This window comes from Hippichthys cyanospilos, chromosome 11 (assembly GCF_059441005.1).
Source record: "Hippichthys cyanospilos isolate Australia breed blue-spotted pipefish chromosome 11, RoL_Hcya_1.0, whole genome shotgun sequence".
NCBI classification, from domain to species: domain Eukaryota; kingdom Metazoa; phylum Chordata; class Actinopteri; order Syngnathiformes; family Syngnathidae; genus Hippichthys; species Hippichthys cyanospilos.
This window is the reverse complement of record NC_142379.1, coordinates 20,266,459-20,280,631: the sequence shown is the minus strand read 5'-3', so window position 1 is coordinate 20,280,631 and position 14,173 is coordinate 20,266,459. Positions and strand designations below refer to the sequence as shown.

General features: G+C 39.1%; 1 protein-coding gene across 1 annotated transcript; it reads right to left on the bottom strand.

Annotated features, from left to right (window-relative positions):
• Nucleotides 1-402: 402 nt before the first annotated feature.
• LOC148416295 (sacsin-like) lies at nucleotides 403-13,478 on the bottom strand. Its single transcript, XM_088427276.1, has 9 exons — nucleotides 13,298-13,478; nucleotides 12,965-13,119; nucleotides 9,963-10,113; nucleotides 6,898-6,988; nucleotides 6,727-6,812; nucleotides 6,528-6,639; nucleotides 5,905-6,051; nucleotides 1,626-3,148; nucleotides 403-629 (listed from the first exon to the last, which is right to left on the bottom strand). The coding sequence occupies exons 2-8, from the start codon at nucleotides 12,985-12,987 to the stop codon at nucleotides 1,653-1,655; spliced, it is 2,106 nt and encodes a 701-aa protein (XP_088283402.1). The 5' UTR covers nucleotides 12,988-13,119; nucleotides 13,298-13,478; the 3' UTR covers nucleotides 403-629; nucleotides 1,626-1,652.
• Nucleotides 13,479-14,173: the final 695 nt, after the last annotated feature.

Below are 14,173 nucleotides of genomic sequence, written 5' to 3'. Positions count from 1 at the left end.
CTATGCATCATCAAAGCACTTACCTGCCTTTACAACTTTCTATAAATGTGTAAAGTATTGTATACATTTATTACAAACATGACTTTCTCTTCCCTCAATAGCGTAGGAGTTTCCTACACGGCATAGAGTCATTTGTGGGTTATCATTATTATGATTATGATTTTGTTCAATCAGACTTTAGCGTCTTTGTGACGCTACACCAGCTTAAATTCAATAGGGCCTCCAGGTCTTGTCTTCATGTAAAAGGCTGCATAGTCTCACCCTCGTCGTTGTTTGTTTTATTTCAAATTCGGGGAAAAGCATGCCAAGTCGCTAGGGGGCACCAATGATTCGACTTCTGTCCAATCAGAAAGAATTTCCGCCTCTGACATGTCCAATCAGAAAAATCTTTCGCCTCTGACGTCACCGGTATCCACATCTTTGGCGGGAAAAAGAGTAGCGCAATGACGCAAATCTTCGTTGAAGCTGGTTACACACAACCACGAAACTCCGCTTTAGGAGGTTTTGAAACATTCGATTTTAATGAAAATAAAAGCACAGCCACATATAGCAAATTGGGCAAAATGGAGACATTTACTGCCCGTTTGCAAGAACCCCGGCTACATATAGACAAGGCCTCAGACTCAGATCTGTGTGTGTGTGTGTGTGCGTGTGCGTGTGTGTGTATAGGAGGGGTTGGTCTGCCATGGACATTTTATGTTTGTCTATTGGCATCCGAGCATTTAAGACCATAGGCAAACATATAAGTCAACTATTTAAGGCATTTGGTTGAAACTGGTTATGCATTTACAATATGAAGCTAATATGTGCAACTGTGAAGTTTGGTGCTACGTAGTGTAGTTAATTGTACTTGATGCTATACACACATGTCCTGTGTACACACCCATATAATGGCCGTGAGATTTCTAACTGCATTACATGCCCTAAAATATTTGACTAGGACATATTGAACATTACTCTTAAGAGCAGTATTGTTGTGAGAAGTAAAATTAATCTATTTACCATTTCAGTTGTTATTGTTATTTTTTTTAATTAACTTATTTGTCACTGAAGATTATACAGGTGTTTGATGTGTACTTCTTGTTTTCTTTTTGAAAATTCCAAGATGGGGGCAACTTGTCAAGTTACTCTTTGTTGAAAGATCAGTATAAGCGCTGTTAAATAGCCTAGTACCACTGTAAATCACTAACAATCTGCTAGAGTTACTGTTACCACGGTTACTAGTAAATACTTGTGCCATTAGAGCAGGGGTGTCAAACTCATTTTTACTGGGGGCCACATTGTAGCCACAGTTTCTGTCAGAAGGCCAGTATGACAGTGAAGTCAAATTAATTTTAAGTGTGTTTGTCACACACTTACCTAGTTTTGAAATCAGAGGTCGGCAAATACTGTTTAAAATGGAGAATGGAAATTAAAAAAAAATTGTTAGTAACCCCCCCCCCCCCCCCCCCCCCCCCCACACACACACACACACACACACACACACACACACACACACACAAAATTTGAAGCCAAGTTGCAAGTTTGGAATTTTAGCCAGAAACTTGACGTGAAATCAACACTTGGCGGGTCACACAAAATGATGTGGTGGGCCGAATCTGGCCCCCCGGCCTTGAGTTTGACACCTGTGTGTTAGGGTAACACCACCTGTCTTACCTGGGGTACTCCTCGGACGTAATGTAAACAGAATCCTTTTCAGTGACAGAGGATGTAAATGTAACAACTGTTCCATCTTGAAGGGGTAGGAGCTCTAGTCCTATTAGGTCACTGTAATTTTTGTCACTAAGCACAAACTCCAATAGCAGTAGCTTCTCCTCCAAGGATCCTTTGTGTTTGGACTTTCTGACTAGTTGCCGTAGCAAGTGTGGTGTAATTTTTCTTACTTCTGCAGACACCAGTGTGCCATAAGCCACCAACACTGAGTCCACGACAGGAGGCACCTGCACTACCTGCATCCCTGAGTTTTGGAGGTAGTTAATAATAGTCTGTGAAATGTCTTTGTCTATGTCAAGCTCTGAAAACAAAGCTTGGTCCAAGCTGACCCAGCTTTCACTGAGGGAACAGAAGACCCGGTGTTGTAGAAGGTCATGAAACAGGGGCTGTAAGATGGGTTTCCACCTGGATTTGACCCGGTTTGGATCTGGCCAGACCGCATAGGTCCTTCTTGGGGATAATGGATATTCTTGGTCCGTTTTGGTCTGTATCCTTTTGATAACTTCAGTGATGAGAATGAAATAAGCTTGAGGGATGACAGTGATTATGAGTAGCTCATTCCATAAGGCGGCTGGATCCCTCCACTGGTCCACATCCCGCCACTTGATACTCCTCCGGTTATCTGTGAGGCCAAAGAACCCGCTGACGTGTACAGGAAGTCCCGTCTCGCACTCCTCACCTGGGGGCAGAGGGAGGAAGCAAAATGCGCGTCCTGAGAAACCAGAGGTGGCACCCTCCTCCTCCTCTCTGTCTATCAGCGTTAGAGGCAGAGCGATGCCAATAGTAGGCATGAACTTTAAGTCGTCTGCGAGAGAGTCCAACTCAGCACACATTTCTCTACCACCGACTCCATTACACACAAGCCACTTCGTCCTCTGAGACTCTTTTTTTGTTTTGTCCTGAGTCTCTATGCTGACCTGGTATGTGACACAGGTGATAGTGGAACTGGCAACATTGTTGCTGTAACTGTCAACTGCCTTGGCCAGAGTCTTCAGCGAGTTTGTTCTTTCAAGTTTATCATCAGTGTCTTCTTCAGCTGTTACTTCAAACAACACGCGCTCAGTACCATTAGAGTCACGCACATGCAAAGATAGTTTCTGAACGCACTTCAGAAAGAGCAACACCGTGTCTGCATCAGCTTTGAATGACTCAAACAGTTCCAAAATCTTTTCTTTGTTGTAAAGATTGCTGCTGAGCTGAGAAGGCTTTATGCGGAGCGGGAAGCGGAATAGTGTTCCAGGGAAGAAGCCATCCTTGAAGGTTTTGTCACAGATCCCAAATATTCCAATAAATGGGGCAAACTGATCGGACAGTTTGGCGATTTCCTCAACGTCCGTCTTTAAGTTCCAACACTGCCCTGACTCATTCGTGCCAAACAGGGTTTGATGAGGATCCAGCATGGCAATCTGGTCTCCGCTGAATATACTGGGGACATCTAAACAAATAGAGTGGTATAACATCAGTACATTGCAACGATACAGATTGCAGCAAATGTTGAGTAATTTGGAAACATATATTTCTAAATACTAAACCGATGGTGGGTATAGGGTTCCGGGATAAATATATATATATATATATATATATATATATATATATATATATATATATATATATAATTTGACTGAAGACGTTTTATGATTTAAAATGCCTGCGGTCAATGAACCTGTATTTTGCAATGCCGTGGGGCCCAGGCTGATCATTTTTAAATAATATTCTACATGGCAAAGATTATATCTTGTACAAATGGGGAAAGATTTTCCAAACACAAAATATAAAGACAGAAAACTGTGAAATGAGAAATTAAACTGAGTGTCAATAGTAAGGGGGGGAGGGAGCGTCATATACTGTATATTTATATATGTGTTGTCATGATAGTAACATTTTGGTATCAGTACTAACTTTGATTTCAATATTTTTTAACATGTTTTTAAACTAAAAAGGGAAAAAATTGAATTACTGGCTTATTCTTTTTTAACAACAATGTATCCGTCTGGAAACAATAAAATATCACAAAGATAAGCTTTACTAATTTACACCATTTCAACCCTTTTAGCGTCAAAGTAGCAATATTGCACAAAGTAAACTGTACAGTATTCCTTTATCTGTGACCATTTTTAAGCTACAACCTCTTAAAATAGTGGTACAAAAACAGAGTATTTTAAAAAGTTAAAATAAAAAAATACATATTAAAAAAAAGTACAACCGCGAGCATTTCTTTTAAAATGTCTTCTGATACAGTTCGTAGTTACCTTAAATGTATCGGGTGGTAGGTCGGTAGGTAGGTAGCTTTGCTGGGTGATCATATCGTTATACGAAGTGATGCAATACGCGTATTGCAATACGACCTTCAGTTTCCAATTTATCACGTATTGGTATAGAAATGCCTTATTTTCGTAATATTTTTGTTTATTTATTTTCAAATCAATCCGCTTCGGAGTGGCTTTCATTCCATGATTTTTGTCATATGAATCGTCTTTTCCAGTACATCAGTAAATCATTGCAAGCGCTTAAAAATGTTATAATACATGACCTTTAGTGTGAGACCTTTAGTATGATAATATCTGTTAGCCAAAAAGCTTTTTGTGCATTTTAATTTGTTTATTTTAAGAGAGTTAATCAAATTGTCAGAAGACATGCCAATCTACTATGGTGGGTGGAACCATAGTTGCCATGGTTACATAAATATGTGCCGGTTGGTGATTGCACTCAGGTGCGACAGGGCAAGAGGCAAACAGTTTTGCCAACAGTGCGTGGTCATTAAGGTATACTTTCAGTTTGGTTTGTTACTCGAATTATTGTTTTATCAGTATATTGAAATCAAAATGTGCTGCCAATCAAACGGATCATAAAGAATGTTGACGAAAATAAACAGATCGGTATATCCAACGCAATTCAAGAGACTATTGCAATTATTTGCTCGACGCACGCGTCCAACTAAAGCTTACCCAGCTGCCCTGCTGTTCAGCCTATAGGCAAAGGCTGTACAATATCTGAGCAGCCATATTAAGCCATATTACTGCTGCTGCTGCCTGCTGGTTGCTCTAAAAACCGCATCATCCTTCTCACTATGTGTATGTAATATCAACTGCGGACAGAAGAGGCGCCAAAAAAAACAAAGATCAAGCACAAACGCATGAACTATTAAACTAAATCATTTCCAAAACATTATTTTGGGTGCAGCCCACGCGGCCCGGTACCAGTTGATCCACGGACTGGGGGTTGGGGACCACTGCGGTAGAACATTCACAACTTTTAACTAAAACAATAAACAAGAATCTATTTGTAGACAGGTGCCAGTCCAGTAGTATAATCAAGTTTATGTACAAATAAATACACAGTCCTCCAACCTTGTCTTACTGGAGTTGCTGAGTAGCATCTAGCTAGTTTGATAGCGTTGTCTTGTATTCTACTGTGGAGCTATCCTTCCATGAGTAACATGACATTGTAGTCCATGAGTTATTTGTTTCGTGTACTCTTGTAGTCGCAACTCATCAACTTGAGGGAAATGTTGTTAGCTTTAGCCTAGCTCTCATTCCTCTCATCCCCAGTCTCTACCCCACCTGAGAGCACTGCCAGTTGGCCTGACTGAAATGAGTAAACGAGGCAGGAAATGAATCAAAAAAATATTTAAGCGTGATGAGTGAGAGTGGTCGACAATGGAAAACAACATCGACAAATTCACATGATCAACATTGTCAACAACGTAGCCCATTCATGACGGCGTAGTTAGATAATAAAGGAAGGGAGATAATAAAATAGTTGTTCATATTTTCACACTGATATTATGAAACTTTGATAATGACAAATTATTTCCTCATCGGAAATTAATGATTCACATAAGGTAAGTATTTTGGTTTCTAATTGGTGTATTTGACCTTAAGTTTGGTAATTTCCATACCTGTCGATATTTAGCAATTTGCTACCTTCCAGACAAGCTGCTAGCCAAGTTATGACAACATTATTGGTGTGGCAACAACAGTGCATGTACATTAACTACCTGCCTGAGACATTTTCATTTGTCAAAGCACTTCAAATGTATTTTTCTTAAATTTTTCCATTTCATAGAAATCCATTGTTAGGATGGCGATCTTTAATCCCTGCACTCCAGTATCCATTTATTAAGGCATAATCAACATGCAGAAATAAGACAGAGATACAAGTGTTTTGTTTTGTTTTTTCTCGACCAACAACCTGAAATATGGTAAACGGAGTTGAATCCAATCCCAAATCTTCCAACTTTCAGCGGATCATCTCTCTTCCTGCTCCTGGCAATCTCCTGAATCCCATTCCAGTCCTCCGCAGTGAACACAGCGTCGTTGTAGACATACAACGCCGTACCTGGACACGCATAATGGCATCAATCCACAAAGGTAATCCCCTGATGGCTTTAACAGCAGACATATCTTTTTGACCATGACTCTAAAAGTGTACATAAACTGTGAGACTGAGTGAAAATATGTAATTTGAGAATAGAAAAGGTACCATAGGTTATGTACGGTAGACTCCCATGTTTACAAAGTGAACAAAATGACGACGTGGACAATGTCGTCCAGAGAATATTTTGAAATCAGATAAGGACTTGGAGCAGATCCTACTGTTTTGTAATGTACTGCACTGCATTGTATCTAGAATTTTATGGTGAATTGCTACTGCAATTAATCTGTCAGGTCAAAGGAAGGAAAGTAAGAGCAAGGGATAAACAGGAGACCAGATGCTCAATGATACTTAACAGCAGAAAGCCCACATGGGCAACAACATATGTCTTATGGTTAAAGTACTGTCTAAGTGATTATCAGGACAGTCTAAGAACCAACCTTGATGCTCAGCCATGTCAGGTGACCAGAGTGACTCCACCCCATACTCCGTCTCATCGTACATGAACTTGACTTCGGTGGCTCCAGCATCCTCAGCGTTTTGAATCAGCTCCTTTTAATTAAGATGAAGAGGTGTTGTGTTATTTTGAAAAACTAGGTGTTTCTTATAGTTTTATTGTAAATGTGTTGTGACACTCACTTTCAGAATCTGTCCACCTTCAGGGTACCTCCTCAGAATATCTTTGAGAAACTCAACTAGTGGCGGCGCAGTCTGCCCAAATCTCCCTGTCCAAGGAAAAATTGGCTAAACATTTACATTCTCTTCAGAAAGTGGAAGAGTTCACAAACATGCAGGCAGTTTTAGCATTACCTCCACCTCTGAGGCCTCTTCCCTCCAAAGTGAAAGATAACTCCGGGCTCCCTTTCGGCACCAAAGTACCAATCAGCATGCTATCGTCCAGCTACAAAAGTTCACATTGTTCTCAGAGCAGGCAAAGGAACATTGTTTGCAAAAAAGTTTTTAAAAAATGTGAAACTGGATCATTTCCCACAGCACACCTGACTATAGCTGATGGAACACTGAACTGCTCTAGAAAATGAATGGTCACAAAAGCAGAGCGTTGCCACTCAAAACATTACCACAACCTATAATATATAATGAGCTGAACCAGACGTAATTGAGGTCTTTTGTTAAAATCATGTCAATGTTTTTAGAGGAACCTTTAGTCCAACGAAACTACCAGTGGCATTGGTACTTGGTGTCATTATTGCTGTCTACTCAAGAATTGAGTACTTGTACTGGTTTGTTTTCAAATACCAGTAAAGTGTAGATTCATGAACTTGTGGTGTATAGCATTAGTAGAATGTAGGTGTGGCTTGCAGCTAATTTTTGCGTATGAGCTCAGTTGAGCTATAAAGCAGGAGCAACCACCTGGTGCTTTCACTCAATTTAGCCTCCAAATGGGAGGTCAGTCAGTCCTCAGTCAAGTTCATTTGCACACTAAGAGAACCAAAAGCCATCACAGATTTTCCTGTGTTGTGTAAAAATAAAAATTTAGAATCAATGATTTCTTTGTATGCTACAAGCAACAGTCTTCATGTGATTATTTCATCAGAGTTCATTAATCGTTAGTGGTTTGGTTTGGTATCTCGGAATCGATCCTATAGCTACATAGTAACTTGAAGGTGGGATGTTTTCTGCTGCTGGTGTTTATCACAAATCACAGGAAGAGAGATCAGTTCTACATTTGTTGTGGGTGGAGTCTTACTAATGTGACAAAACCAAAAAGCAGCACTCAGCAAGAACCGGTTGTACGTTTTCCTACAGGAAAAAACAGGAAACAAACAGGAAAAAAACAAAAACAAAAAAAAAATAACCTAAACTGGACATACAGTACCAGTTGGAAAAAGACAAGAGTATTCTATCAGTTCGGTCATCACAAGTTAATACAAAAAAATTGATGGAAAAAAAAACATGCACAAAAAAAAGATTCAAAATTTATATATAACAAAAGAAAACAAATCAAAATTACACCTGGCTACATCTTACTTTCGACCTCTGTACTTTATAGAGGAAATCATGTCATTTTTTTTAACTTTCATTCATGTCTTTTGTTCTCCAACTATTCAAAACACGGTATTCTGATTAATGCTGGATTTGTGGAATAAGTATGTTTTATGCCACACCACTCCCTACTGTTGACTGAAAGTGACACCAAAATGGTTTAGCATTGTGAATGTGACGTAAGCAAAAACACTCCTCAAGATGGATGCTTTTGCACAGGGGTGGGAAACGCTGGTCCCGCTTGTTTTTGATGTCTTATCATGACGGTATACTTATGTTTTAAACAATGTAGGCGATTATGCATCCATCCATTCTACCACTTTATCCGAGGTCAGGTCACGGGGCCAGCAGCTTCAGCAGGGAAGCCCAGACTTGCCTTTCTCCAGCCAAGTTGTCCAGCTTTACCTGGAGGATCCCTGCCGAAGGTGTAGAACTGGTCCACTGTTCCACGACCGGGACAAAAACCACACTATTCCTCCCGAATCCGAAGTGTGACTTCCTGATGGATCCTTCTCTCCAGTAACCCCAAATAGACCTTACCGTGGAGGCTAAGGAGTGTGATCGCTCTATAGTGGGAACACACCCTCCGCTCCCCCTTCTTAAAAGGGGAACCACCACCTAAGTCTCCTAATTGACACTTATAGTTATGTCAGTTCGTTCGAGAGATTCACTATACGTTTTTGGGCTAGGTCCATATCACTGACAGATAGCAGGGCTGCCCAATAATCCAAAAACAGGAAATGGATGAGAAACTAAAAAAAAGATTACACTTGAGAGTCGTTGACAACGTTTGCCCCATTTATTAAATGCATTTGGCATCCAGGCAACAGATACGCTCCACATTTTGTGGACATTTTTTGAGACGCATGTAATCGTAAATACAGTGGATCCCCGTGTTACAGCATCCAAGGCTTACGTTATTTTCATTTTGCCATGTGGAATACTGAGTTTTTTCATCCCCTCAATACGGTATTTTCACATTTTTGCGACAAAAACAACTGTCATGACCCTAGAGGCTTGGCTGTATTTGTGTTGTTTCGTCTCCATCTGCAGGCGTTTTTAAGTAGTTACAATTATTTTCAGTTGATGTCACACTTGCCTCCCTGCAACGTGTCACTACAATTCTGGTCTGCTATTGGTCGGTGTCTCCTCACGGAGATGGTGGTCTGCTATTGGTCGTCCCCACTCGTTTCAAAATGGCGGAACTGTAAAGCTTTGTTCGATTGTGAGTGGTTACAAAACTGTATTTATAGTGCATTTTACTGCTTAATTCAACGTTGAAATGGATATCCATGGGTCCCAAGATTGCTAGTGATGTTAAAGAGAGAAGAAAGAAGATGATTTATATGGAAACGATGCTGGAGATAACCCTTATTAGGGAATATAGGCATAACAAGCGTCACTCAAAGGTAAATAAATCCTTTCTATATTTTTTTTTTCATTATGTTTTCTGATTGTATACATATATATTAAATATACGTAGTACTTACTATACTATTTCGGTATCAATTTTTAATGTGTATGTATAATTTTGATGTTTTTACCTGGGGTTCTAAATGCATTAGCTTTATTTAACATAGGTTTGGATTACCCGTCATACGGTGAATTCGCCTTTTTTTGTTGCGATCACTCATGTGATATGACAATGACATGGCATTTTTGATTGGCCGCCACATCTGACAACGTTGATGGTGTTCATGCGCATTCAAAATATGACATCACTGCACAACTTGTTGCAGACACTCAGCCACTGATGCAGGCGCATTACTTTACTTGGTGTACAGCAGTCTAAAACCCAACCTAAATATCATAAGTTAAAATGTTAACCTCTCACCCTGCTTGGTTGAAGTAGCAACAAAGATATAACATACCATTTTGCCATTGTGAATGAGTCGCTGCTCTTGGACAGGCAGGTTTGTGTCTTCATAGAGTAACTGCTTCACATCACCAAGGGATGTCAAAGGAGAGACTTGGTAAGACCACAGGCCAAAGTAGTCATGATGCACATTAACCCGCGGCAGCCTTAAAACAAATGAAAATGTTTAAAGCATAACATTCAGCAACAATAAAATGTCATCTAATATTATTTATATGAGAAAAAGGACAACAATATATACATGTCCACTAAAAGTACAATGTACTTATGCTTAGGTATAACACATTCACAATGCATTTTGTGTTAAATAAGTATTTAATTGTAGCACTGTCAAAGAGCAGTTCATCAATACATATTGACAAATATTGTTTATACACCGTCTAAATCGTAGCTATCATATGAACCTCCCTGCATTTTAGTACCTCGTATTTTCTATCCTATGTATAATTTGAAATCGTTTAAGTGATCTTGAATGACAATCTAGAAAGAACAGGTCACTGTTCATTTACTTCCCAAGCCAAAATCTCTTCTCATCAGACAGTAAGCTTTGCTTGAACGCTATTACACTGAGCTTTTCTAGAATGAAATTTTACACAAAATACAGTAAGTGCATTGGCAAAAACAAAGGATCACATGTATTCTGTTCCAAGAATGATAGATCTTCTTCTGAGTCACTATTGATTAAAAGGTAAGGTTTGGAAGTAATTTGAGAATGAACAGCTGACCAGGTCCATATGTTGATGATCTCTTGCCATTTAGCAGAAGGTTTATGAAGGAAAAAACATTACTGATTTGTGCAACTTTCCCCAGAGGCATACAAGATGTCACATGAAAGGCAACTCCCCAAATACAATCTATTGGTGTAGTTCAAATCACAATGGGACTTCTGTTTGTGCATGCATGATTCCTGTGTTGTAAATGCCTTTGAATGTACAGTCTATTTATTAGCCATTTATTCAGCATCAAAAATTAGGTCGACTGGAGGAAATGTCTTGAAACAATCAATGAAAAACCATAAAAGTCACTCAAAAAACAAACTTAAATGTAAGTTTCGCTTTAATATGATTGAACAGGACAAAAACGTATCAGTAGAACCTACAGACACACTGAACAACAAGCATTACACAGTGTTTGCCTCTAGGGGTGTCCGGATCCAATATAGCAGGGGCCAACAACATTTTTGAAACTAAGAGCTATTTCTTTGGTACTGAGTAATATGAAGGGCGACCAAGTTATGTGAAGACACCAGTCATGTTAATGATTTTTCACAATAATTAAGGAACAACTATAGTAAATATGTAAATCAAGTGTAATATGTAATGTAATAAAATACATGTATAATTCCTTATAAAATTCAGAGAAAATCACCAGTGTGCTATCACTTGTAAGCTATTTGCAGAACAGGCCTGCGGGCTACTCATGTGATCTTTGGGGGCTACCCGGTTCCCGTGGGCACCATGTTGGTGACCCCTGCCATATAAATATGGCCTAATATAGGTCCTATATACATATACTCTATCTAGGTCTACATCCAAAGTATCATGTTTTCTCAAACCTGCTGTTTCTGACGATTGTTCATTGTTTGAAAGGTATTATTTGATCAGATTACTTCAAGTATTTCATACAAAAAAAATGAAGAAAAGCATGTAAAACTCTAGCTCATGTCGCATCGGATAGATATTAGTATGGGACTACTCTAGGCAGCAACATATGCATCGGCAGCGAACATTTTTTGAGCGACACCACAAGTTACTTTACAAAGTTGTGTGTATTTACAGCCATCAATCACAATGAATGGCATGATGTGATTTAAGGGAAACGAACAGGTTTATATATTTTATAATATTTATACAAGAAACTGCCATTACATTAAGCAGGGCAAAATGCGTACTACACGCTCTATAATTATTGGCACTCAACAGTGAGATGTTTCCTTTATCTTCTAAACAAACAAAACAAGGACAACTCACTTTCAAGTGAAATTATTCCCACTTTAAAGAAGTTATTTTATAACAAATCATGTATGCTCCAATCGTGTGCATTTCAGACGTGAAAACTTTGTACAACCCCGTTTTGCCAATAATACAACACCTCATATTTTTCTCTTTAGGACTGGAGATTATTATTATTATTATTATTATTATTATTATTATTATTATTATTATCATTATTATCATATTAAAAATTGGAGAAAGAGGGATCTTTGATCATTCCTCTTTGCTTGCCTAAAAATCCTCCAATGACTCAGGTACTCTCTTCTGCACCCTTTTCTTTCCTCCCCTCCACCGCTTTTTGTTGAGATATGCTCTCATTTCATATTGTTTTGCTAAATAAGTATTGTGATGATACCACAATTGTTCATGCCTGTGACATGTCATGTGACCATAATCAGGGAATGGCTCACAGGTGTCCTTTCAATTATAAAAACAGGTAAACCCATGTGTGGGGAGCTCACTCAGCTTCAAATAACGTGTTATATGTTTAAAGTTCAATGTTGTGCAGACCGCTCTGCTAACAATTTTCATTGGTGTTTAGAGTTGGAGACTGAGTTGGAAGAAGTAGGAAGAGCTTGATTCACTGTCTGGGGTCTACAAGATTAAATATCAATTATATATATATATATATATATATATATATATATATATATATATATATATATATATATATACACACACACGGCTTTTAATACACTTTAACCAGGGATGTAAATAATTATTGAGGGCATTGTTCAGCAGCTAATTGTGCTACTCGTGTGGGTGAGGCAGCCATCGGGAACGAATGCAAGGCCACAATAAAGTCCACTGTACCTCAATGAAGAAAATACACGTTTAAAAGACCGAGACCTAACGTTCAATTTAACTTGCAATGAGTGATTAGTCTTCATAGATGAACCAGAACAGCATCGACATGCCTAAGGAGCTTATCAACGCTCTCGAGATGCGAGAACTGCAATATTTCCACATTTCAAAAAGTATGGTTAGTTTTATTTCCCCTTACCACGGCTGTGTACAGTTGGTCATGTCGCTGCAGTTTCTGCTACGAGTCCCAGCAAAGAGGCACTTTCATTGCACTATGTTCTGGTCTTGGCGGAGGAATACTCCATCCGGACTGCGACACAACAAGCCCGTTATGTCCATGAAAACACCTGTCTCCTAAATTGAAATGTGCATCAAATCGTTATAACATCCTGACCACGAGCAGCATACAACACTGCAAAATAAAAATAAGCAATTTGCAAGAGGGTTAAAGCTAAGAGGTTCTCTTTTTCAATGCACGGGTGGGTGTTGTGATGTTGGAGTGTTATCCGAGGGCTATGTTATTAGCACTCACTTGTGTCTCGCCAGTGCGCACCGATAAAGGTCCCCTGAAATAGTTGTCAATTTTACACCTGGACGTATTCCAATAAACAGTCGTTGTTGTAACAACCACAATAGTGAGTGACATGGTGTTTTCTTCCCATCACACAACTGCACCTCCTTCCAAGGCAATGTTCTAAGAATAAAAATGAATTAGCCCGTTCAGGAGTAGATATCAAGCGAGATGGTTCATGCCCAATGACTTCCGTGTCGTCTAAATACACTTTTAATGACTGTATACTTTCCCTGCACGTTCAATTAAGAAAAAAACGAAAAACAAAAAAAAACAACCAACCACACAAAGAAAATATATGCCTCGCCCAGACATACAGTCAGTTATTATGGAACGCCCTTTTCTCGTTTCTTCTGTTTTTGATTTGTTTTGTTTTAGGTCGGTGACGCGTTGACTGATGTTCTGCCCATATGCCGTTGTGTAATCAAATAAAACATAGGATGTGTTTTGTGGCGCTAGCATGCGTCTGCTCGTCTAGATTTGATCCAAACAACTCTTTAGTCCTAAACTAAATTCCTTCGATAAATTAGGTTTTGCTCGGCAAGTAAACTGGCACAGAATGTTAAGACACCGAGAGAGTTCACCTCTTGTACTACTCAAGTCTCCGATTGCTCCGGAAGTACAGCTTCATTTGCTCCTTCGCGTCCTTTAAAACCGAAGATAAACTATTTAAAAATAATAATAGTTAAATAACAATAATGTGCCATTTGGATTTGAAAAAAACAAAAAAAACAAAAGTGGCTTGATTTCCCGTAACACGGATCAGAAGTATTTCCTTCTCCTACTATTGGCTTGTGAGATTTGATGTCATGACATGGCTGAAATGCCAATGTGCTG